The sequence below is a fragment of the Acartia tonsa genome, chromosome 8, assembly GCF_053477335.1.
Source record: "Acartia tonsa isolate MP-2025a chromosome 8, ASM5347733v1, whole genome shotgun sequence".
In the NCBI taxonomy this organism is placed as follows: domain Eukaryota; kingdom Metazoa; phylum Arthropoda; class Copepoda; order Calanoida; family Acartiidae; genus Acartia; species Acartia tonsa.
The window spans coordinates 30482801-30508190 of NC_137267.1; the positions used below are offsets into that span (position 1 = coordinate 30482801).

Sequence of the window (25390 nt, forward strand, 5' to 3'; positions counted from 1 at the left end):
TCGAGCTCCTGGTGCTTTTGCCAAATGATGCTGCATTTTATTTTTATGCTTCTTGTTTTTCTCTGAAATATGTTAATTCGTTAGTTTTAACGTATATTTTTTTTGTTTACTTTCATTATTATACATACATAAATTAAGCTATATACATTTGCCACCTTTGTTTTATGTACATTTTATTTTTTCCTTTTAATTGGGTTATGCAGTCCGATTTGGACGTGTATGCGGTTATCCCCCCCTTGTGACCTAGTTTTTCTTTCTTCTTCTAATATATATTTAGGTACTATGCTTTGTTTGTTAACATTAATAACTTTTTCAGGGCTGGATTGTTTGGGTCTTTGCGCAAAGAAAGAAGCCTCGGACGGGACAGTCTCTTCTAAGAAACTATTTTCGACATGGATGTTAGGACCGGATGACCGATCTGCGCCAGGGGATTCTTGGTTTTTGGGCTGTGGCTCAAATGGTGAGTATTTTTCCATTATATCCCCTCCCCCATCGCAATCCACCTCCCCTTGGGGTACATCCTGATTAATTTCAGGGTTTTCTTCGATAAATTCCTCACTATCATTATCTAGGTAGGTAAAATCGTCGTTTTCTATACCTTTATTATCGTTTATTTCGGTTTGTCCGGTATTATCTATGGTCAATGTTATTTCCTCAGACGGGACAATTTCTTCAATTGGAAAGACGTTAAAGGAAAGTGTTTCCCCCAATAATTCTACTTTAGAATCTATTTTTCGTATTTTATCTCTACTAACAACTTGGTTAGTTTTTATTGGATTTGACCCAAAGGGACTAAGTTCAAAAAGGGCCTCTGAGAATTTTTTTGTTACAATAAAAGGACCCCCATAGAAAGATTGCAATTTTTTGCTGACCCCTATCTTGACTAGGTTAAAAAAAGCAAAGCATACGTCGTTAACGAAAATGGGGGATGAAGCCTTTCTGGATTTATTTTGAAATTCTAAATAGATTTTAGATTTTTTGGAAACCTGTGCAATAATTTCTTCCAAATTTTTTAGGTAGTTTAAGTAAGACCTGCAATCAATGTCTTGCCTGTTCTGCAGTATTGGTGAAAAGAAATCGAGATTAAGAGTTGGTTGTCTGCCGAATAAGGTAATATGGCGTATACCCCGTTCTTTTAGACGTACTTGCGTTAATTACAAAAGTGGTCAAAGCTAATTTTCTTGCCCAGTCTTTACTTTCGAATCGGTCATCAGATCTTAGACCTGCATAAATGCTTTGATTATGCCTTTCACATGGGTTACTATTAGGGTTTCTTGGGGGGATAAGTTTAGTTTCGATACCTAATTCATCCATAACTTTTTTGAAAACTTCCCCAGTGAAATTTGTTCCCCTGTCACTCCTCAATGACCGAAATAAGCCGTAGGTGGGTACCACCTGTTCAAGAATTACCTTCACCGTGCTCTCCACGGTGGCGTCTTTGATGGGGTGAGCGATTATGTACCTAGAGAATAGGTCAACTAGGATAAATATGTAGCGGACATGTTGTCCTTGAAAGTAGTTAGGGGTTAAAGGACCGATAAGGTCTACCGATACCTGGCCAAAAATCTCGTGACTAATGGCTGAATGGGTGATGGGTTGTTTATGTTTAGGTACCTGTCCAATTTTTCTTAGGCAGGTGATACAATTTTTAATGCGTGATTCTACAAACTTATTAATTCCTATAAGGAAGAATCTTTCATTTATTTTGCGTATTGTTTCGTTTACCCCCTTGTGACCTATAATATTATTATGTGCTAATTCAAAAACTTTATTATATAATCCAATGGGTACGACGGGTCTTTCAATGAATGTTCCATTGCTAAGAGGTTGTCTAAATATTAGAAGTCCTTCCATAACATATAAATGTTCTATTAATTTAAAAAGGACCTCTTTCCGGCCGGTTAGTTCTGCTCTTTCAAAACTCGACAACTTCTTTTTTTCAAATATCCACCTACGAATGTCAGATAATACTTGATCTTTTTGTGTTTCAGTTTGCCAGACATTGTGCACACCGACTTCCGACGCCGCATGTAACTCAAAAATCTGGTCTTGGTAGGGACAATCCTGTTCATAAGGATCCAAGGTAAATGAACTAGTGCATTTTTCGCAATCTGTTTCCTTATGTTCTTTGCATAAAAATTGCCCTCTAGATAGATTGTCGGCGTTGCAATGGTCCTTACCCTTCCTATGAATTACTGTAAAGTCAAAACTTTGGATAAAGAAAATCCATCTCAGAGTTACCCCATTTATTGTTCCTTTTTGCCATTTTTTGTAATGAACTAAGGAAATCGAATCTGTTCGTACAATAAAGTTTCTAAATCTTAAATAATGGAGAAAGGTTTTAAGAACAAATACTAGGCATGCTAATTCGTCTTTATAGCTTGGATAATTTTTCTCTGCCCCGTTACATTTTTTGGAACATATTCCAATAATTCTTTCTTCACCCCCCTGTTTTTGGCTGAGAATTCCAGCGAAATAACTTGTAGAAAAATCTACATCTACTATAAAGGGGTTTGGGTTATCCCACTGGGGATAGCCTTTACTTATAGAATTTGAGAACATATTTATAAAATTTTCCCAATCTTTTGATAGGGAATCGGTCCATTCGATAACTTTATCGTTTCTGTGTTCATCTAGAGTACAAGAATTTTTTGCATAGGATGGGAAATAAGCCCTATAATAATTGGAGAAGCCCAGGAAACGCTGGAGTTCCTTGCCTGTCCTGGGCCTGCTCCAATTTTTAATCTGTTCTAAGTATTCTGGGTTCATTTTAAGTCCCTGGGAACTGACTATATGACCTAAATATGTACATTCAGATGTAAAAAATTTACATTTGGCTAGATTTAACTTAAGTTTTGCTATTTTTAGGACTCCGAAGAGTTTTCTGAGATGTTTCAGATGTTCATCGACATTTTTTGAGAATATAATAAGATCATCAAGGTAAGAGATTATGAATTCGTACAAGCCAGGGATAAGGGTTAGGACTCTGTCCATCAAATGGCAGAAAACACTTGGCGCGTTACACAGTCCGAACGGCAGTTTCTTGAAAAGATACTGCCGGTTAAGGGCTGTGAACGCCGTCAAATGTTTACTTTCCTCTGAGATGGCTAGCGCATGGAAGGCGCTAGTCAAATCGAGGGTGCTAAATACATTGCCAGTGCCTAATTTTTCTAAATTACTAGAAATCAAGGGAAGGGGCCAGTTAATTTTTCGTGTTACACTATTAAGCGCACGAAAATCTATTACAAACCTAAGTTTACCCTCCCCCCCAGCCGTCGGTTTTTTCTTTACGGCAAAGATCGGGGAGGACCACTCGCTGTAGCCCTCCTCAATGACGCCCCCCCTTAACCAATTTTCAATTTGTTCTTTTAATTTGGCTTCGTACAAAGGGTTTAACTGAATGTTTCTAGCCTTAGTAGGTTTGGCCCCGGGGATCAAGTCTATTTTATACTGTAAGAGGTCGCAGTTACCGATATCGGCATCGTCAACCGAAAATATATCGAAATGATCAAGGCATAATTTTACTACCTTTTCCTTCATCCCTGGGTTATTTTTGATTAAGTCGCTATTTTCTAAGTCTAATTTTTCTTTAATGAATTTAATTCTTTTAAGAAGTGTAGTTCCTGACAATTCATTTATTTGATTAATATTTGTATTGCAGGAATTCTGGGGATCTGATTCAAATTCAAAACAATATCCAACTTTAACGTTATTCAGTAAGGTAATATTTTTTCCTGCTAGATTAACAAAATTTACCCAACATTCTCCCTTCTCATTTACATTATAAATACCCTCCATAAGCATCAAGCAGTTATGGCTTGTCATTTTAGAATTATTTGGAGATATATACAGCTTCCCGTTTTTTCGGCGGGTAGGTATTGTTATTACCGTTGTATTCCCTCCCGGCAGAAATGTTGTTTTCTTTGCTAGTTTTACGCATGTTTTATTTTGCTTTAATGTCCCAGTCCCCCCCTTGTTACTCCAATTTATTCCTGGGATAAGGGAATTTTGTTCTGTATGAACATTGTTTGTAGGAATTAAGGGTATGTTTTTACTCTCTTCAACTATGTTAATTGTTGAATTTTCTATTGGAATTTGCTCGCCAGTGGGGAGCTCAAATGAAAACTTATCTAGGAGCAAATTAATTCGATTAACTTTAAGAAATTCATATCCTAAATTTATAATTTTAGACGTCGTTTCAGGGATGTAAAATGTTTCCTCGAATATTTTATCTGATCCATCAAAACTGAATTTTAAGTTTACGTGTCCTATGATATTTACTGGTTTTAAATCTACAGACAGGGCGCTAAGATTGGTAGGAGTAAATGTGATTTTATCATCATCTAAGATTTCTTTAGAAATAAGGGACCTAAAGTTATTTCCTGTATCCACTAAAGCGTGTTGCAGGAATTCCCCCCCCGCGGGATTAAAAACTTTTAGTTTTGCACAGATTGGCATTATAAAATTAATTATATTTTTAGGCGCAACCTAAGATGCATATCTTCCAAGATCCCAACCCCAGCGGTTAAACGGTGGTAATCCTCACACAGAGATTTCCTGTGCTCCAGGTATAGTTGTTTGTCGAATCTTTTTAAATAATGAAATGTTTTAACAATGTGGTTAATTGTTAAAATAATTTTATATAACTTCCTGGGTTTCATTAAGTTTTATTTAGCGCTTTTTAGCTCGAGAAATTTCTCAATAAGCATAAGAATGTTGATAGTCTAAAGAAACTACTAAACTTTAGTATGGGTTCTTATTTATATACCTGGATATATGATAAAGACCTATCGGAGTAAAATTGAACTAAAAATTTTTGAAAGATTGAAAGGCTACAAAGTAGCTTAAAAATAAGTGTTCAGCTTGCAACTAACAAGACATTAAAAACAGACTGAATTATTTTTTTGACTTCTGTCTGTATTTATACAAATTATAGTCTTACTAGTTTAGTATTTGAATCACAATTTTAAATAATATAAAGTTAGCGCTGTGTTACAGCTCAAAAAATATTAGATATGACTAATATAATAAAGAGGATCAACCATGACTGATTTATTATTCTGATATTGTTAGTATTTATACTTAATTTTTCCACCTATGGGGTAGAACAATATGCATTTACTTTTATATAGCGGCACTTTATTCCGCTGATTATCCTAGCGGAAGTTAATAGAACTAAGATATTTTTAATTTGCTAGTAATCCTAGCGAAAAATAATTCAATCAAATATTAATTGAAATAATTTAAGATTTTATTAATCACGTTTTTAAGTGATTTAAGTTTTTAATTTTTAAATGCTGCTTGATTGCAGCTCAAAAAATCAGAGAGGAAAAGATAATTAAAAATCTTTCTGAACAACTGAATTAGATTTGGACATTCACTCGTATTTATACAGATTTTCCAGTAGACCCCCCCCTTTTTCTTATTATCTATTTATATGGACCGCGGTAGCACTCGAGGCGACATCTTTCGGATACATAATAAATTAAATATAGTTCTATTATTGTCACTGTGCAAAATACAATGATATTAACCCATACAAATCCGTTATTATACATAATTGCTGAAAATGAACTGAAAATGTGCAACTTTAAAATAAGATTGATACTGAGGCTTTAGTTATAAAATCATTGTTTATATACAGATAATTTGCTTACAGTCCCCTAGCGGTTAAAAATCGAATTCAAATGTTTTAGATTCATATGTACATACACTTAAAAATATACGCTATTTACATTTTAAATAGATCATGCGATATCAAAAATAAATACTACTAAATAGTAAATAAGTATTCACTTGTTGGCTTCTTTATAAAGACTATTAATTTTTTAAAAAGGAATGGAAATCTCAAGTGCATGTGAAATGCTCCTCAGGTTACCTCCCTATTTCCCCCAATTTCCTGTATCAGCTACAGTTGGATAGGGAAAGGAGGGGAAGGAGTTTATTTTATGTTGCTTAGTCATACTTAATAATAACAATTTGTTTTATTTTCCCGCGCCAAAGCATTGCCTGGTAAGGGATATTTGATATTAAGGAATTTGCAAGTTTAGCTTGACATGGGATATTTTGTTTATCTTTCCATATCAAAATATGAAATTCATTCAGCTAATTTTTATTTTCTAGGATAGGGACAATTAATATCGCATATATCCATTTATCTTTTACATATAATGGACGTGATTTTTAACAATCGCTTGTACATGTTTATCTATTTCAGATTCATCGCTGGCTTCCTGATCCATTTGGTTGATAGTTTTACGCGCATACTGCTCAGGTATTTTATTACTATTACCTGGAACTTTTCTAGGTGGGGTGAATTTACTTTGTGTTTTACCAAAACGGGACTCAGGATGTGGGGGCTCCCCAGCTTTCTTTTTGTTGCAGTTCTGCACTACGTGGCCAGGGATATTACAATGCCAGCATTTAATATTTTTACTCCTCCCATTAAAGACTCCTATGACGCCCTCGATTTGATCCCAAGCAATAGGATCATCCTCATGATCTACCCAAGAAGGAACCTCGTCAGGTTCTTCGGTTAAGTTTTCCTTATACACTGCTGTGTTAGTGGGGGTATTATCTTCGATAATGCTGATTATGGGTTGTTTTTTCGTTTCCGCAGAATTTTTAGGTAGGAACATTTCCATGGCTTGGGAATAGCAAGCCGAAAGGTTTTCCTTGCTAATATGGCCAGACCCGTCCCAATTAACGTATCTTTGTCCGAGGGTAATAAGTTTATTTAAGTAAGCGTTGTAATCGTCCAAAAATTGCATATTCTCAACATAATTGGCCATGTCCATGGCAAGGTTTGTATACAGCAGATTTTTGCTAACGTTAAGGTAGAATTCTTTCCACTTCTTTTTAGGTATTATGCCAGGATTCATGAGTTTGAACACCCTAAGTTTGTTTTCAAAGTAGGTGTCAAGGGGTTGATTAGTCTCCTGTTTTAGGTTGTAGAAGTACTGCGAGGCTACTTCTGGATCCGAGAAAGGAGTGACCAGCCTCCTGATCATCAGGTAATAACTTAAGGCAGATAAGGCCTGATTTCTTTCAGGCGTAATTAGGTCTCCTAATCGTTCCCCTCTAGAGTGTTACAACTTTTGTAACACCTCCGAAAAATATAAACCACAACCATGCATACTGCGCGTGCGGACAACCAGACAAGAAGGAAGCACAAACTACCTGTAGAAGAAGCCAGTCTTTTTAACACACTCAAAGTTTAACCATATATATACTCTAGTTGAAATGTCAAATTAGTGAAATATACCTTGTTGATAAAATATCTTAGTTAATTAAGTACGTAAAAATGTAATATGGAGGCTTAGCCACCGTCGACTTTTTCGAACCGGTAAGTTTTATTCAATTTTTATATATTCATTTTATATAAAAATTTATTTTTTTTCCCGCGGGGTACTGTCCTTACTCAGTCCCTCATAAAAAGACTCATTTTAGTATATATATAATATCTAAAGTCACAAATCCCTTTTATAACCTAACCTTTACACATTATAATATAGCATCACACTGCTATAATTGTTTGTAAAAGTTATTGTTAAACTAATTCAATTAATATACCATATCTAAAGTCACAAATCCCTTTTATAACCTAACCTATATATTGTACTATAGCATCACACTGCTATAATTGTTTGTAAAAGTTATTGTTAAACTAATTCAATTTATATAATTCTGTACGATTTTTTACATATTACACATAGCGTCATACTGCTATAATTGTATGTTAAATTTTGTCAGTTATTATAAATATATATTTTTAACAAAAATATCCGTTTTGAATTCGTCCCTAAATCCATATAAATATTTAAGGCTACATACTGCTTTTAATAAGTCATGGATAGGAACAGAGATTATGACGTCAGCGATGACGAAGGTTCTATAGGAATGAGGGATAGATGGAGAACTTTCGGACGAAGATTTGTAAGAAACACACCTAGAGCACCTTTATTAGTCCCTTCGGCCCCTACTCCACCAGTTAATTCCCAAAACTCCAATTCTAATAATGAAGATCAATTAAATGCCTTAAAAAATAATATGGGAGAAATTGTAAGTAGTCTTAACAAAATGGCAAGTGACATATCCAACCTGCAGGTTGGTTCTAGTAATGCAATAAGGAATGATTTCAGCCAACCCCCTCCTAGCCTAAACCCTATACTTAGTTTTGGCCCTCAGAATTATCGCTACGCTACAACTGATATTCCCGTCTACAGGTCAAACCAACGAGATTTATCTCCTACGGGATTATCCACAATTCATGCTAGGGAACTTCTCTCTTCAATAGAGGACCATATAAATAAGGCTAAAGGGTTGGATAGAATAAACAAAGAATTACTATTAGATCAAACTAGCCAACAAATAAAACAAATCTTTAAAGCACAAAACACTGAGAATACTTACAACGCCCCTCATTTAAAGTGTAACACCTTTAACAACCTTGAGCCCCCTTTCTTAGCAAATAGAAAAAACACGTATAATGCAGATAAACTTTTCCAAAAACAAAGGGTTATCCATCGTCAATTGATGTCCATAGAAACAGTAGGGCTTAAAGCCTTTTTAAATCAGTTGGATAGTTTTGATCTTTCGGACTTTAGTCCATGTGAATACAATATGTTAATTCACATGTCCATATCTAAGGAAATCAAAGAAAAATTGGAAATGGCTGGGGGTAACCCGTTAGATCTCCCTACTAGCGAATATTTAAATAAACTTAATCGTCTTCTCAATGGGTCTATTACAAATATGCTAGACATCGATGAAAATTTTGCAAAATTTAAACCTTCTTCTAAATCCATTATGTCTATTTTGTATGAATACAAAAGATATATAGAAAATATTTCTGATGCTATAATTTCTGAAAAAGAAAAAAATAGGAGAATTATTAGTGCGGTATACAAGTACATCCCTTACGGCTTACGTCATTTTCTCAACTCAACCGCTGCCATTCAAAATGGCCAAATTACCCTTGCAGCTTTCGAAAATTTTTTGCGCACCCACGAAGCTTCGATCGACAGTTTTCTTTCTAAAGAGTCTAGAGTACATAAAAACGTCGTTAAAAGGGTCGATGTAGACTGGGAGCAGGTAGACATTTGCGCAGAAGATCTTTACGATCACCTAAGTGATGATGAATGCAATTATGGCCCACAGAATGTTTGTAAGTTAAACAGCTATCAAAATAAAGCTTCCCTAAAATGCGATATTTGCAAAAGGATAGGACATAAAAATAGTCAATGTATTTTTAACCCTAACGATAGCCTTAGAGTAGCAAATCTTCAGAATGTGAAAATAAAATTTTGTCTCCTTTGTAGAGATAAGGCTCACACTGACACTAAATGTCCAAACTTCCCTAATGTGAAACCTATTCCAATTGCTTGTCCCAATTGTCAAGATGCTGGATTTTATATGTATAATCACCCTGTAGATGCTTGTGTAAAGAATAATTTTTTAGAGAAGTTAAAAAGATCCGAAGTAAACACATAAGAAAACGTTGCAAAAAACTTAATACTTATGATACTGACTATCTTTCTTCTTCCTCTTCTGATAATGAAGATATTAATAACAAATATAACAAAAAACCTGTTACAGATTGTATGGAGAATCATATCGTCACCACAGATATGGAATCTGGTTTAATTGTAAACAACGATAAAAATATTGCCAATACAGATATTATGTTAAATAAATCCGTCCTTGTCGAAAATAACGATAACAATATCGCCAATACAGATATTTTATCTAATCAAACCGCGTCTATTACAAATGTATCTAAATTAATAAATACAAATATAACAAAAAGTAGTAATGTATTGACAAAACAAACACTTTTTATGGAAAAAGATGATTTAAATGTGAAATATACTACTACAAATGCTCCCTTTAATAAAAATTCTTATCTCACAAAGAATTATATACAACCTTCCCTGTCAAAGTTTATAGGAAAGACATCTTTTATGTGTTCTAACCTTTGGAATATTATAATTAATTTTAAATTCATTTCTCAAACAGGTTTATATTATCTAATACCTTTCCTACTATGCGTCTGCTCATTAAACCCTGAAATAGCAATATATATTTTTGCTTTATGTGTTAATATAATATGCGCCAGTAGTTTAATGTTAGGCTTATTCCCACTGTATAAACTAAAAATAATTAGTAAATTAACATATACTATTCCTAATAAATTTAAAAAATCAAAATTGAACAGGAAATGCAAATCTTCCAAAACTAGATTTAAACCTGCACATTTTAGCGGCCCTTTAAAGCGTATTTATAGTAACCTAATAAAAGCGCCGAAAAATTCAAAAGATTACATTAAACAAGTGGATCATAGAACTGGTTTAGAGCCTTATATTTTTGAAATTTATCATAACAATACAAAACTACTGTTCGAAATTGATAGTGGTGCAGGTTCTAATCTCGTATCCCGTGAGTATTTAGAACACTTAATCCCTAATTATAAGGAATATTTTTATAAAAAGGCTAAAAATACCCTTCAGTCAGTAACTGGCCATGATATAAAATGTTATGGTTTATTCAGAATCCCTTTTTATCTCCCAAACTATGGTGATATAGTCTTGGACGTCCTAGTAACTGACAATGTTATTGATAATTGCTTCTTATTAGGTAGGGATTTTATTAAGGCAGCCTGTGTTACAATAGTATATGACGATAGCATAAACAGTGCCAGGCTGGAGTACAACAGAAAATTAGCCCCTAAAGTTAAAGTTAACGACCATTTAACGTTTCTTCCGTTTGAACAAAAACTAATTGTAGGAAAGATTGTCAATAACAAACAAAACACTTCTTATGAAATTAAAAACAGTTTTTCTAGCCCTTTGCTATACAAGCAAACTTTTAAAGAAAATAATGATATTTATATCACCGCTACCAATAAACTAAATATCCCAGTTAGTCACAAAATTTCCTCTATTACATTAATAGAAAAGCAAAAACAACCTTGTAATAATAATAAAAATAATGCCATTTTTATTTTTGAAAAAATTATTTCAAAGAATTGCTTTAATTCTATTTTTCCATTATTAGCCTACCTTTATACACAATTCTGGATAGCTTTGATAAATATTAAATTTACTTTGGATGATATTATGACAGTCTTACCCTTAAATTTTATATCAAAACAAATACTGTTATTCTTGAATAAAACCCTTTTGCTAAATAACTTAATTTCCCATATTTTAGTATTGTATACTGACAAATATACAACTATTAATAAAATAGATAAAACAATAAAAAAAGAGGTTAAACCATCCCCAAATGTAATAGATGAAAATGAGTTTTTTCAATCTTTTCAAAATGATTTAGACATCGGACTTAACATCTCAGATGTTTTAGAAACAAAGTTGTCTACAGTACAAGATATAAAAGATTCAATTACATGCCAATTTGAAAAGGTTAAATCAAGAATAGCTAATTTAATTTATGATCTGCAAGTTTACTCAAAACATACCTTTGATTGCGGGTCCCTCAATGAATCTTTTATACCCAAAATGTCAGTAAAATTATCCAGCCCTGTATATCGTAATACGAAGCCTTATAGCCTTAAAGCAACAGACAGAGAAGCTGTCGATAAATTCTTTGATCTACTTCTTCAAAATGGGTATGCTGAGATAGCTCCCCCACACATGTCATTTGGCAACCCTGTCTTTACTGTCCCTAGCCGCAGCGAAGATAAGTCAGAATTGCCTCGCATCATAATAGATGCCAAATACAGCAATGAAGCTGCTTTTGGGGGAACAAGTGCCGCACTCCCTGATTACAAAAATCTGTTAAGCCCAATCATTAAAAAATCTAAATATATAACCACAATTGACCTGAAAAAATGCTTTTATAGCATTCAGGTAGACAAAGAAAGCATGGATTCTGGGGCGATGAATGTTTTGACAGAGAAAGCAGCATACATAATGAAACGCGCTCTTACGGGATTCTGCCAAACGCCGTCCTACCTCGTTCAGACCATGCAAAAATACTTGCACTTAGACAAAAATGGTCAATTAGATTTTATTCAAAATTTGCTTATTTTTATGGATGATATTATCTTATATTCTGAATCAGAGGAAGAATTACAAAATCATATTTTAGAAATAGAAAAACTTTTAAACAGGTTACACCTGATAGGAGTAAAAATTTCAACTTCTAAATGTACACTTGCTTTTGATTTAGATAGTTCAGATGAAATTCATATTCTTGGGTATAAAATTAAGAATAGAAAAATCCTTTGTCCTGATAAAAAACTTAATGAAATAACAACTTTAGGGGAACCTGATTCTTTGAAAAAAATGCAAAGCTTGTTAGGCAAAATAAATTATTATAGATCTATTTTTCCCCTTTCTGTTCATGAACAATGTAATCTATTATATAAAAAATTAAACCCTTTTATTTATGATTCAGAAGCTAAACTAGCTTTTTCTAAAATTAAAGAGTTATTATCAAAAACCGAAAGGTTTATTGATGTCCCTAGTGAAAACAGTGTTAACGTCTTACTAACAGACGCGTCACATTATAGTATAGGGTCAGTACTGCTGAATGTCAATATGTCAGAATGCGTTAAAAAATTCCCTATTAATTCGCACAAAATTGATCCCAATATTATTCATCCCTATCCTAAAGATACAGAATATATATGTTTAAATGAAAACATTATAGAAATTATTTTTAAAACAGCGAGAAAACTTAATCATAGATCTTTTCCAGAAGATTTTACTAGCGCCATGACACACTTATATACCATCCTAAATCTCTATGATTACGATTTTGTAGAGTTCATGCCTTATACCAATAAAAAGGAATGTTTGTCTACGCTACATAAGGAAGTTTTCTGTAAAACAATTCAGCAATTAAATACTGATTTTTTGATTAACAATGATCATATTTTGTATTACCTATTATATGGGTGTACAAAAATGTTTAAAACAAATATAGTATTTTCTACACCCTGTAGTACAATTAAAATCGGAAATTATAGCGAAGATATATGTTTCTTACTCCATGATTCCTTAATTTATGGATTGAATGTAAAAACAACCAGCATTCTCTGTAAAAAAACTGTGCTACGCTTCGGACCTAATCTTATGACATTATCAGAATTTAAAGACTATTTTATAAATATCATTAAAAATAACACATATGAAATGAACAAACATTTGGTTAAAATAGTTAGCTTTTACTCTAAAGCGATTCCCTTAGGTTGTTTAGAAAAACAAGGTATAGCATATCTAGAAATTTTTAGTGTATATGCTAGCCTAAGATATTATGAACCTCAAATTACTAACAAATGCACTTACCTTCTGTTAGATTCAATGGTAGTCAAAGGAGTATTAACAAGACATAAGTTTTCATCACGAAATGTCAAAATTGATAATTTAGCTAATAAATTATACTTCTGGTATAAAGGTACGGCGTTATATTTCATACATGTAACAGACAAACAAAATTTGGCTGATGTTTGGTCACGCCTCTGTCCTATAGAAATTTCAACTTTTAATAATAGTGTAAAGCCTTATTATACTGATGATTACCTAACTATATCAGAATTTCCAATTTTGGGTAATAACAGCAATGAAAAAGAAGGTTATTCAATAAAAAAAGTACATACTAAATTTCCCAACGTAGGAAAATACTTTTCGGATAAATTTAAAGAGTATTTGTCTACGCCAAATTTTATAAAACTACAACTGGCAGAAAAAAACTGCCCTGATTCCCTCCCTCATACAATAAAATTTATAGATGGTAAAATTTTACTACCTCAAATACTATATTTACCTTACATTTGCTTTATCCATTACTCGCTGATGCATATGGGAAATCAAAGGCTCTGGAATTATGTAAACAATTATTATTATTTCAATAACAGAAAATTAGCAAAACTCATTTGTGATAATCTAACTGCTAACTGCCTACTTTGTATTCAGAATAAGCCAAACTCTTTGCGCCTAAAAGAAGGATCTACCTTTGACAACTCCATTAATTCTCCTAATAAGCTCATTTATTCTGACCTTCTCGAGCTACCTACCTTTGAAAATAAGGTTAGAAAACAAGACCCTAAAGCATTGCTAATAATTAAAGACGTTTACTCAACGTATACTAGTATATATATTCTTCAATCTAAAACATCTAGAGCTATTATGAACTGCCTGAGTAACTACTTCTCAGTACATGACATACCTGCTTCATTTATTAGCGACAATGCTTCAATTTACAAAAGCAAGTTAATAATGAATTATTTTAATAATCTTAATATTAAAGTTCTTAACAGCTCAGTCCTTAAATCTAAATCACGTGGATTTATCGAACGCGCCGTCCGTACCACAAATGAAATGTTGCGAATTTATAGAGAAAAATATACTACATTAGATCTTAGTCATATATTGTCTATAAGTTGCGCAATGCTAAATAAAATCCCCTTTTTAAATGAAAAATTGTCACCATATAATATTCAATTTAATTCTTTAGATGGAATAATGGATGGTGAATTTAAGGATCCGACCGAAAACGTTTTTCAGTATGTGTTGAATGATAATTTAAATCTATACTCAGAACAATATAAATTAGAGGTCCAACAACTAATCAAAGATTGTAGAGATAGAGTAGTTCAATACAAAATGCGCAATTCCGATAAGAGAAATAAAAATAGAATAGACCATAGTTTTCATATTAACGATATTGTTTTTACCAAATTAAACGACAAAAGCTACGGTTTTAAATATAAGCCACTGTTTGGCCTTGTACCTTATAAAGTTGTTGACCGTAGTGATCAAACAATACATATTCAAAATCAAATTTCCGGTCAAGTGGTTATGCGTCACGCAAGCGATTTAAAGAAGGTTAATTTTAATAAACTTTCTAAACTCGATATTGACAAATCATTGGCAGAAGCCTTTAAACTGCTTTCATATGAAAATATAAATGAACTGTTTAACATACCAGTTTTAAAACCGAGGAATTTAGATAAAAATAAAAACCAAGATATCCAAGGACCTAATTACCTAGATTCTTCATCTAGCGAGGATGAATTATACAGTAACGAAAATCACGATTTAGATAACAATGAAAATAGCATAAATGATTTAGAAACTATATTAGAGGAATAAAGAAATCAATCTCTTTCTTTTCCTTTACCTTTATTTACACAGAAAAATGTCTTTCATACTAGATATTTATGTGTATATTACTATATAATGTATTCCCCCTTTATTAAAGACCCTTTGTATATATCTTTCCATACTAAGATATTTATGAGTATGTATCCTATTATTATATCTACTGTACATAATATCCCAAAAATTGTGACTTATGGTTTATTTATTCTGAATGTTAATAAAAAAAATAATTGTAGAAATTATCAAACCTCATAAACATTTTTTCTAAAATTGCCTTTTTCTTTCAGACGGAAGGATAACGCATTCATCGAGTTATATCATCAAAATAACACACATCCTATACTATTAAAAGACTTAAAGGTAAATATTTGACGGAAATTATTTTCGCTCAATTTTTATATTGTTATATTTTAAAAGACAACCATCTTCATGTCTGATATGAAATCTTTTCTCCATGTTGAAAAATGTCTTTTTAAAAAAAAAAAAGAACAATTAAATCTTTAATGTTAATCTTTTAATATTATAGGAACCCTGAATACCCCCGTGTCCTACCTATCTTGTATAAAGGCAAAAAACTACAAAAACATAAAAAGGTAATTATTAAAATATATTTAAAATACGCTAAAACGATATTTATCAAACATAATGTGTAAAAATTTGTAGTACATCCATAGCTAGCCTAATGGTTTAGTGGTAAACCTATCCGGTACGGTACGCACTTTCTAAAAAGGCGTTTCTGTGCCAGGGCAAGCTATGCAGGACCGCCGTATATTATTTTTTGCAAATGTTTTGCAAAACTGGCTAAAAAGACTTATATACCAAATATTAGTATTACGTCATTATACTAGTGTTTTTGTATTTTAAATCGTTATACAAGTATATTAGTTCTAAAGCCAATGCAAATTCTTTTACCAATTATTTTACACATAATTCCATCCTTTATATTGTAAATTAAACAATTTGCGGAAAAAATAAGAACACCTTCTTGTGCAAAACAAGATATTCTACCTAGCACGAAATAGCATGACAAAGCAACATAAAAACTAGCTTTACTAGGCTTGGCATCCGGGTTAAGCTAAGCCCTACTAACGTTTTACAATTTCCGCAAGTTAAAAACAAATTTGCAATATTATTTTATTTTTAAATTTTATTACGTGTAATGAATTTTAATAACATATCAATAGGTTGTACATTTTTATAATAGATAACAATTAATGATTGACATACAAGAAAAACGTCAATTACAAAACAATTATTTTATTATTACCTTTACATCAAATTAACATTTAATAGTTATTTTTTCCTACAAACAATAAGGATTTGTTAAGCAATGAAAGAATCTAAGCAAAAACGGAAATGATAACTAACCACTACATATAAAAGTCCTACCAACTTGCGCTATTGAGTAAAATACTAACAGGTTACTAATTTCAAACATTAAGTTAATTGTCATTTACACTGTCCTTAACATTGTCCTTGCTTACAGGATTTACTGGGTCATCGCACATAGTAGATACAAAATTATAATCAAGACCTTCATTAGCCTTTTTCTGTTCATAACAATGCGCCCTAATTTTATTTAGTCTCCATTGGTGGTCAAACTCCACCAATTCCTTAGAATCAGAATCGGTGTCTAACAAATGATCCGGCTTAACCGACTCAGCCTTGAAACTTCTGTTTAAAGTGGACGCGGCCCTATGGTTTTCGATTTTTGCATCTATACGCTCGAGTTTTTGTAACAATGTTTTCCCCTGCTCCATATGTTCCAATTTCTTCTTGCGTCTCTCGTTAGCCCGTCCTTGATAGTACTCCTTACATCTCTTCAGGCTGAAACCTACAGCTGCTAAAACAACTGCAGAAACCTAAATAAAATTAAAATAAAAATAGAATTATTTAGACCCTATTTTTCTAACTTGTTAGTATATTATCTTTTGTTGTTAAACAACTAGTTCCCAAACTTCTTTGTGTGTGTAAGAAAATAAAGGCTTGAAAATTATTCTTTGTTATGTACCATAAATAATATATAAAACTTAGTTAGGAAATTATGTTACCAACATTATAAAAAAGGGGGGTAACTAATCACGTCCGCGATTGCGGCAAGATAATTGAGTCTTACAGTTTCGCCTAGCCGTTGAATGAAAAATTTTTCTCCCCTTTCGTTCACAAGGTTCTTTTTTTGCTTGCGGAATTGATTCTTATCTACGCAATTAAACTAAATCAAATTTCTATTCTTTGTGATACATAAATAAACGTTTTTATTTGCTTATACCGCATCTTTTATATTTACACAACAAAATGCTTATTAATTATTTATTATGAAGTAAAATAATAATTATAAGTATTTGCTTTTGAAGCCAGTAAAAGTGTTTTGTAAATTATCTTACCAAGAAACATGAAAGTACAAAAACAATCAGAAGTAACCATCCGTTAGCTTCATTCTTGCAAGTCTGACGTCCATCGAGTCCATAGGTTTCCTAAAAATTAACTATTAAAAACTTTTTCATAACAAGTTGTATATTGGATATAAAAATCTCTTGCAAGTCCATCGAGTCCATAAGTTTCCTAAAAAATTAACTATTAAAAACTTTTTCATAACAAGTTATATATTGGATATAAAAATCCCTAAAAATATTCTTATTTTTCAGGATCGACCATCCTCCATAAAACATCGCAGATTGTACCTAATATTGAAGAATTATATAAGGTAAAACTCACCTTGAATCCCAATAAAGCATTGAAGACCGCTTGTCTAGTATCCGAGGTCAGATTCATCTTGTTGTACTTGATCTCATCACCGGTTTCTTTTTCCCTTAAAAAATACGTAAATTTATAATATGTATCTAAAAAATATATCTATATAAAGACAGATGTAAATATATATATTACATAACCAATCTGCATTAAGATATATTATTTTATATTTTTATGTCTGCACAATACGCAGATATGGAATAAATATTTCAGAAAAGTATTTGTCTACACATTACCATAACGATCGATATGGTCTTATATTTGTATACAATTTGTAACGGTTTTTAGTTGGGTTTCGTGAATATCGGAAAATTCAAATCTCAAAAGTGGTCAATGTTTTTACACTACTCACACAAACAATAAAGTGTGCGCTCATAAAATACTATCTTCCTGATTTTTCAAGTAAATAGTGTTTTTATGCTCAAAAACATACCAAAAAATCGCGAAAAAGTAATAGAAATTGCACATTAATGTACATAAATTATATTTTTGAAATAAAAACCCCAAAAAGTTCCAACCCTTTAGGTATAAAATTACCGGGTTTTCGAGTGCGCACTACGTTTATTGGAGCGCCAATGTCAAGGTACATTATAAAATACAACAACCCCTTTTTGTGACGCAAAATTACATACATATATATACATACATACATATATATATATACATGTACATGGACAATTTAAATATATTTTTCTTCTCATTTCATATTATTAAACAAAATTCAGCGCCTTATTTAAGCATTTCAATTCAAACTTTAATAAGTAATATTTGTACTGAAGTGGTTTAAATTTTAAATACTATAAATTTACCTTAATAAGTCAATAATGGAGGTTAAAGAACTTTCAGACTTAACAAAATATTCGGCTGTCCTTTGTGCCAGAACAGCCTGGCACTCGGTCACACACGACTCTTTGTCGCGGCAGGAAAAAGTCACATCCAACATTCTTGCTGTATGGCTATTAAAGAACTAAAAGTTTTTTTCATATACTGCTCTGAAAATAATTAAAAAGCCTTACTCTTAATATTAAATTAAATTAGGACAAATCAAAAAAAAAAAAAGGGGGGTGATACAAGTTATACAAATTAAATAAAATTAAAATTGTATTCAGGTACGCTCTGATTTCACCTTCTCTCCCTCTTCCTTCACAGTAGGAACAGACAACTCGCTCATTTCAATACTGGTTTGCTTCGCAGGTAGATCATTCGCCGTATCAACTTTACCCTGCACCATCAATTTTCTCTTACTGTTTAAACCTGAAATGACATTAAATAATTAACTTTACATAGCTAAATCCCTAGTTATATCATTTTAGACCAATATTTCCATGTTGTTTTAATATTACATAGCACAATCATTACTGTTTAAACCTGAAATGACATTAAATAACTTTACATAGCTAAATCCCTAGTTATATCATTTTAGACCAATATTTCCATGTTGTTTTAATATTACATAGCACAATCCTTAGTTAAAATCATATTAAAACAATATTTTTCATGCTAAGGAATTAAAAATGAATCAACCACCAACAAACATCGGAATCCCCATGGACAGCCCAAAAGTTCATCAAGATTTCTACCGAGAAGAAAAAAAGGATTCCCCGGTTGACCCATATATATCTACCAACCCAAACCGAAATAAAATATTTTTGTCCCTTCCTGCAGCCGAGCCTGATCTGTGCTCGGCTAACACGCTTCACGTAATATCAAAAACTGGCGGTATGTTTGTATCTAGCCAGCACAATGCTAAACTTCCCAATTCCTTAAGCAACAATTTTTTCATAGTTAAAAAAAAGTATAACCTTGCTCCTAATGATCTAATAGCTCTCACCCAACAAATTGTAGCCCATGTAAAAAATGCTGGAAAAAATCAAGTAGTATTTTCATCCCTCTTATTTGATATCAATGTATTTCATTTTAGAAAAAAGATTGTTGATAAAAAAGATGTTCTATCGAGATTTAATTTGCCCAGCAATACCCAATCGAACATAGTTGTTGACTATATAAAAACTGTGTATGAAAAAGTTTCCCCTTTTCTTTCGAATGAAAAACACCTCGAAGTGGTGTACCTCGAGTCCCTGGAAAGCAAATCTTATTACACAAAACCCCATACTACTCGTTCTGTACATCTGATTGAAAAATTAGTTTTCAAATGCGACGAAGTACTAAAATCTTGTTTTACCAAACTTAAACATGCCCTTTTTAATTGTACCTCGTTTAATGTAACAACTAGTGACACAATTCTTGTAATGTTAGCACATTTAAGCCGCAACCTTTGCGATGAACTTGAAAACCTATATTCCGCCAGAACTGGTATCGTGTATTTGCACGGCTACTATGTTTATCAGGAATGGTTTAAATCCGAAATAGCAGCTCAGTCCCTTCTAATAACCTTTGCTTTGATTAATTGTTCGGCGATTGCATATTTTATGCACAATGTCTGTTCCATTGATTTAATGAATCTTGCTTTATTCAACAAATGTAAATCTCATTTAAAAATCAGTTATATGCAAAGCCACCGCTATGTTGGCAAAGAGGGTTTCAGATTTGAAATCAATACAGACTGCGTTCATTGGCTGAGAAACAATAAGTTATACCCATTACCACCCCACTTAATTGATCAGTATGAAAAGAGATATAACATTCAAACAATCCCTTCCTTAATGGATCTTAGCCCTGTACCTACAGTGTGTACTAACACCACAATACCTGTAACCATACCTGCGGCTAATGTTGCGGTCTCTGTAGCACCGCACAGTAGCTTTGCTGCCTCTCATGTGACGTCAGCGCCTTATGTAGCTACCTCAAATTCAATTTCCCATTCTCAAATAAATGTCCCTCCTCAACAAAATGTTCCACTTTATAACCAACAAATTTATCAGCCTCAACAAATGGTTATATCAGGCCCATATGTAACATCTGCTGCAGAACAATCCCAAACATTGACTAGTCCATATCATTATATTCAGCCATTAGAACAAGTAGCAGGACTTTCATTTGTTAACCCGTCTGAAACAATAGCGGGACATTCTTATGTTAACCTTGAAGAAGACACAGAAATGGTTGAAAACAAAGTACTCTCGGTTAATACAGAACCAACCATTCAAGATTTGCTTGCTAATAAATTTGATGACCTGTCTAACAAATTAATGACAAAGATATCAAATATTAGTTTTAGCTGTACACTCCCCGACAACGAAAAACAGCAACTTGAATGTGAAAAACAAACTCTTGAAAACACCATACAATCATTAAAAGAAGAAATAGAAAATCTAAGAGTACAAAACCAAACTTTATCTGAATTGGAAAATGATTTGCATGTTGCTAGGCAAGAAATAAGCAAACAAAATGACCAAAACTCTACTTTAGAGCTTGTCCAAAAAGAATTAGATCAACTGAAATATGATAGAGATCAAGATGAAAAGTTTAAAACCAGAATTATGAGAAAACTCAATGTTAAAAGTTCAACAGATATATTACCTGAAATTACATCCTTACAGGAGAAATATGAAGAATCATTAACAAATTATACAATGAAGGACAATCAGTACACTCATTCGCTAGAAAGAATAAAAAACATTGCAGATGATAATAAGAACTTAGAAATTAAAGTTGAAACAATTCAAAATACTCTTAATGACAAAGAACAAACTCTAAATGCTACAACTAGGCTACTAAATATGTGTAAAAAATACATGCCAGCGAATTACAGCATTATGTCCCATGCCTTTGACATTGAAAATCCTGAAAACGAAATTTTTCGGGAATGTGAAGACACTGGATTTCAATCCTGCAAAGAAAACGCTGATGCCGCACTTTCTGTGGTTAAAGACATCACAATAACATTGAATAATACCTTCAATGACCCAGAATTTGGAAAGAAAACCGATTCTGAGCAAGCCGCAGATTTCGCTAATTTAATGACAAATATTTTAAACAACCAAGTCATAACGAAAGAAATATCAGATGAAAAAGGGTTTATTCAAGCTATACAACATTTTCTAACCATAACTGCAGCCGGACCTACACCAGCGGGAGCAGCCATGACCAATAAAAAAAGAAAAGCCCATAATTAAATATTCATATATGTTATATTTACTTATCTGTACTTATAAAAATTTTGTAAAATATTATATGCATATTATATGATAATAAATCTATTTAAAAGATGGATCATTTGCAATAAATGATTATGAAAAGTTTTTGTAAAATGAGCTGTTGTTATTGCAATCAACATTTTAAATAGTTAATAATAAAATAACCTTAATTACGCCCACGGATTAATATGGATATTATAAAAACTTTTGGTCGCCTAGAAATATAAAATCTCTATAAACCTTTAGTCGTCATACAGACTAAAAATATAAAAAACCCTATAAACCTTTTAGTTGTCATACTGACTAAAATTCAAAAATACACATAAAAATGTGAAAACTCTATAAACTTTTAGTCATCATACAGACTAAAAATATAAATTTTCTATAAACTTTTAGTCGTCATACAGACTAAAAATATAGAATCCCTATCAAACTTTTTAGTTGTCATACTGACTAAAATTACACATTAAACAATTGATATAATAAGTTTTGCTAAATGTAGCACTAATTATAGATCAAATAAAACTTTTTGCTTGCATTAGAGTATAACCTATTTTATTATTATTTCAAGAATCAAATTGCGCTTATTAATTAAATAAGTAGAATATGACACTTATGCACAAAAAGATTTTTAAGGATCTATTTCCCTACGTATTTATTTTGATACAATATAAACCTATAATGTATTATGCAACCATACTTGCAAAAATGTTATTGTAAACGTATAATATATCATGCAATCATACTTGCTAAACCTTATGTATTATGCATCCACGATTGTAAAAATTATTGTCGCATAATTATAATGTATAAATGTAACAAAAAATGCAGCCAAACATGCTAATAAAAAAATAAAATAAAAATTTGTTGTTTTATTTCTACAATATGTAATATTAAAAAATACCTTTGTATAACAAATAAAAAGTGATGATGCAGGAATATGTAGCGAAGAAAGTCAAGGCTATCAATAAAGGATAAGACCTATCTTCATCTCCTAGCTCAAGCTGCTTCACAACGGCGTTGTTAAACCCCACTCCACATACATCGTTTAATTTCGGCTCGAAATCCTACGAATTATTAATATTAAAATATTTGTTTTTCAACACACAACAATTAATGGTTCCTTAAACGCCCTAATTTAGTATTATTATTTAATTTAAAGTAAATTTTTGCTTTTAATTTCACATCAGAAATCGAAAAGAAAGTTAAATTAATATTGTTCTTAATACCTTAATATTTAACCAACTTTAATTGTTACTTACTACGTCATATAATAGCCTATAAATAAAAATTACAAAAATACCTCTGGTTTTAAAACATAATGCAAAAATAGGAAAGGGTTACCATCTAGACACTTATCTGGGTCTAGACCTAACACTATCAAATTTTGCATATTTTGCAACAATTGGTACGCATTTATTTCCATTGTTATCTATAAATATTAACGCTTTAGTAGTAAAATTAATGATCGGTTAACCCCCTTCCCTTATTTTTAATATCACATAAACATATTAATAATATTTCTTATCACTTATTCTCTATTATAACTTATTGATTATTTTTCTATAGAAATATTAATTATTCCAGATCTGTAAAATAACTATTAAATAAATTGGTTTATATAACAAAGTTACCTTACAACTTACCGCCTTTTTCCAATAGTAATACCAGTTTTTGTAAAAAGGGGGGTGTTATTATGGTTATAATACCAATAGCGCCGTATTATACCTATTTCTGATTTAATTATAATTTTTAATTTTAAAAAATTATTCCTTTTACTTACGATTTTGTTGAGTCGTATAATATTTACATTACATGTATAATGTTTTGTACAAAAATTATATTAATTTTTTGTGGTCTCCTTGATACTGTTTACCAAAGCCGTATTATATAAACAATAACAAATATTTTAATTTTATTTAAATCATATTTTTATTTCTTTCAGACAATATGAAAATAAAATGGCTGAATATCCTTTTGCTGTTTCTTCTCCTACACCTAGATAAAGCAGATATAGAAGGTGACATAAAATTGAAACTTGGAAAATCCCACTTTTCACCCTTAGTAGTAGTAGACGAAATATTCACCGAGAGAAAAGGATTTTCATTACAAGTCCTCGCCATAAGTGATTTGATTAAAGTAAAAACTCCTAGTAAATCATTTTTTACTTCAATCTTACCTAGCTCTTCTACTCCAAAATCACTTGATTTATGGAATGAGATTATTGCCGAGGCTAAAAGGGTTAAACAATCCTATAGCCCCTTTTTTGATTCCAGCCAAACTACTTGCTATATAACTAACATTCAATCAGCCCTTAAACACGCTCTAGATGAAATATCTGATGGCAGAGTTAAACGTAATTCCGATTCAGATAGTTCTAATCAAGATAGTTCCACTACTACTACTAGTACAACAGAAACTAGTACCCCAGACCCTTACACAGAGGCTAAAATTAATGAACAGGTTAAGCGTGTAATTGATCTTGTAAGAAAATTAGATACACACTATAATAAGCCGAAAAAATCTTCAATGCAGATTAAAGCTTCAACGTACCACGCTATTAAGATTATACTCGCTTGTTGGGTAAATAATAGGCATAGAACATATCTTGTGCACACTTATGAACAGGTATTAAAACACACTGGAGTAGCCTATTCAGAAACAACTAAATCAGAACAAGAATTTATGCCCTTAAATGAATTGAGGAGACAGCTCCTTGAACTTATACTTATGTCTGTATCAGGTACACTCAGATTAGACTTTACAAACATTCCCCTAAGTGAACCTGAAAAAGCGTGTACCGTTGATCTTGAAAACCTTACCTATGAAGAGTTAAGATCAGTACAGGATGAACAAGACATAGCTTCTTTTTGTACTTCTACACCCCAAGTTTGCATAGAAAAGGAACCCAAAATGAATGTTAGGAAAAAACTCCTTGATTTTGGCTTAGGGGAGGCTGATGCTACCAAGCTAATTTCGGAATCCCAAACTTTGGCTGACGTATATAGTAAAGCTATGGACATTAAAGCCACTCAAAACACATATACCTTAACTAGAACCGTAAATTACGGAGAAATGGTTAATATTGACACCACTAAATTAAGTAATAAATTTAAGGAAGGCTATAAATCTGAAGACGCTATGTTCAATATATTATCACCCATATTAAATGAATTAAAATTTCTAAATATTGTTTACGCTACCGAGCTAAAATATCAAGATAAACCTTTGTCAGCAAAATTTTTCAAGTGTGCAGCCCTACAAGATAAAACACATTTTTCTCGTCATGGAAATAAGCTTTATTATTACCTTAATAAATTCGAAAATAAAAATGTTTTCTACCCCTTGCCTTTTTGTGCTGAAACCTGTAAAATTTTAGTTGCTGATCCTTATGTAGAATTAGACGATAATAAA

The 25390-nt window shown here is 31.9% G+C and overlaps 2 protein-coding genes across 2 annotated transcripts in view; both read right to left on the reverse strand.

The window, feature by feature from the left end:
* The window catches only part of LOC145326568 (uncharacterized), a 68786-nt gene that overhangs the window by 12407 nt on the left and 30989 nt on the right, over window positions 1–25390 (reverse strand). The gene's annotated exons all lie outside the window — the stretch shown is intronic.
* Window positions 16571–18822, reverse strand: LOC145325518 (uncharacterized). The gene is made up of 4 exons (XM_080168497.1): window positions 18689–18822; window positions 17844–17937; window positions 17513–17602; window positions 16571–16990 (listed from the first exon to the last, which is right to left on the reverse strand). Exons 1-4 carry the CDS (start codon window positions 18820–18822, stop codon window positions 16571–16573), a joined length of 738 nt encoding a protein of 245 aa, XP_080024623.1.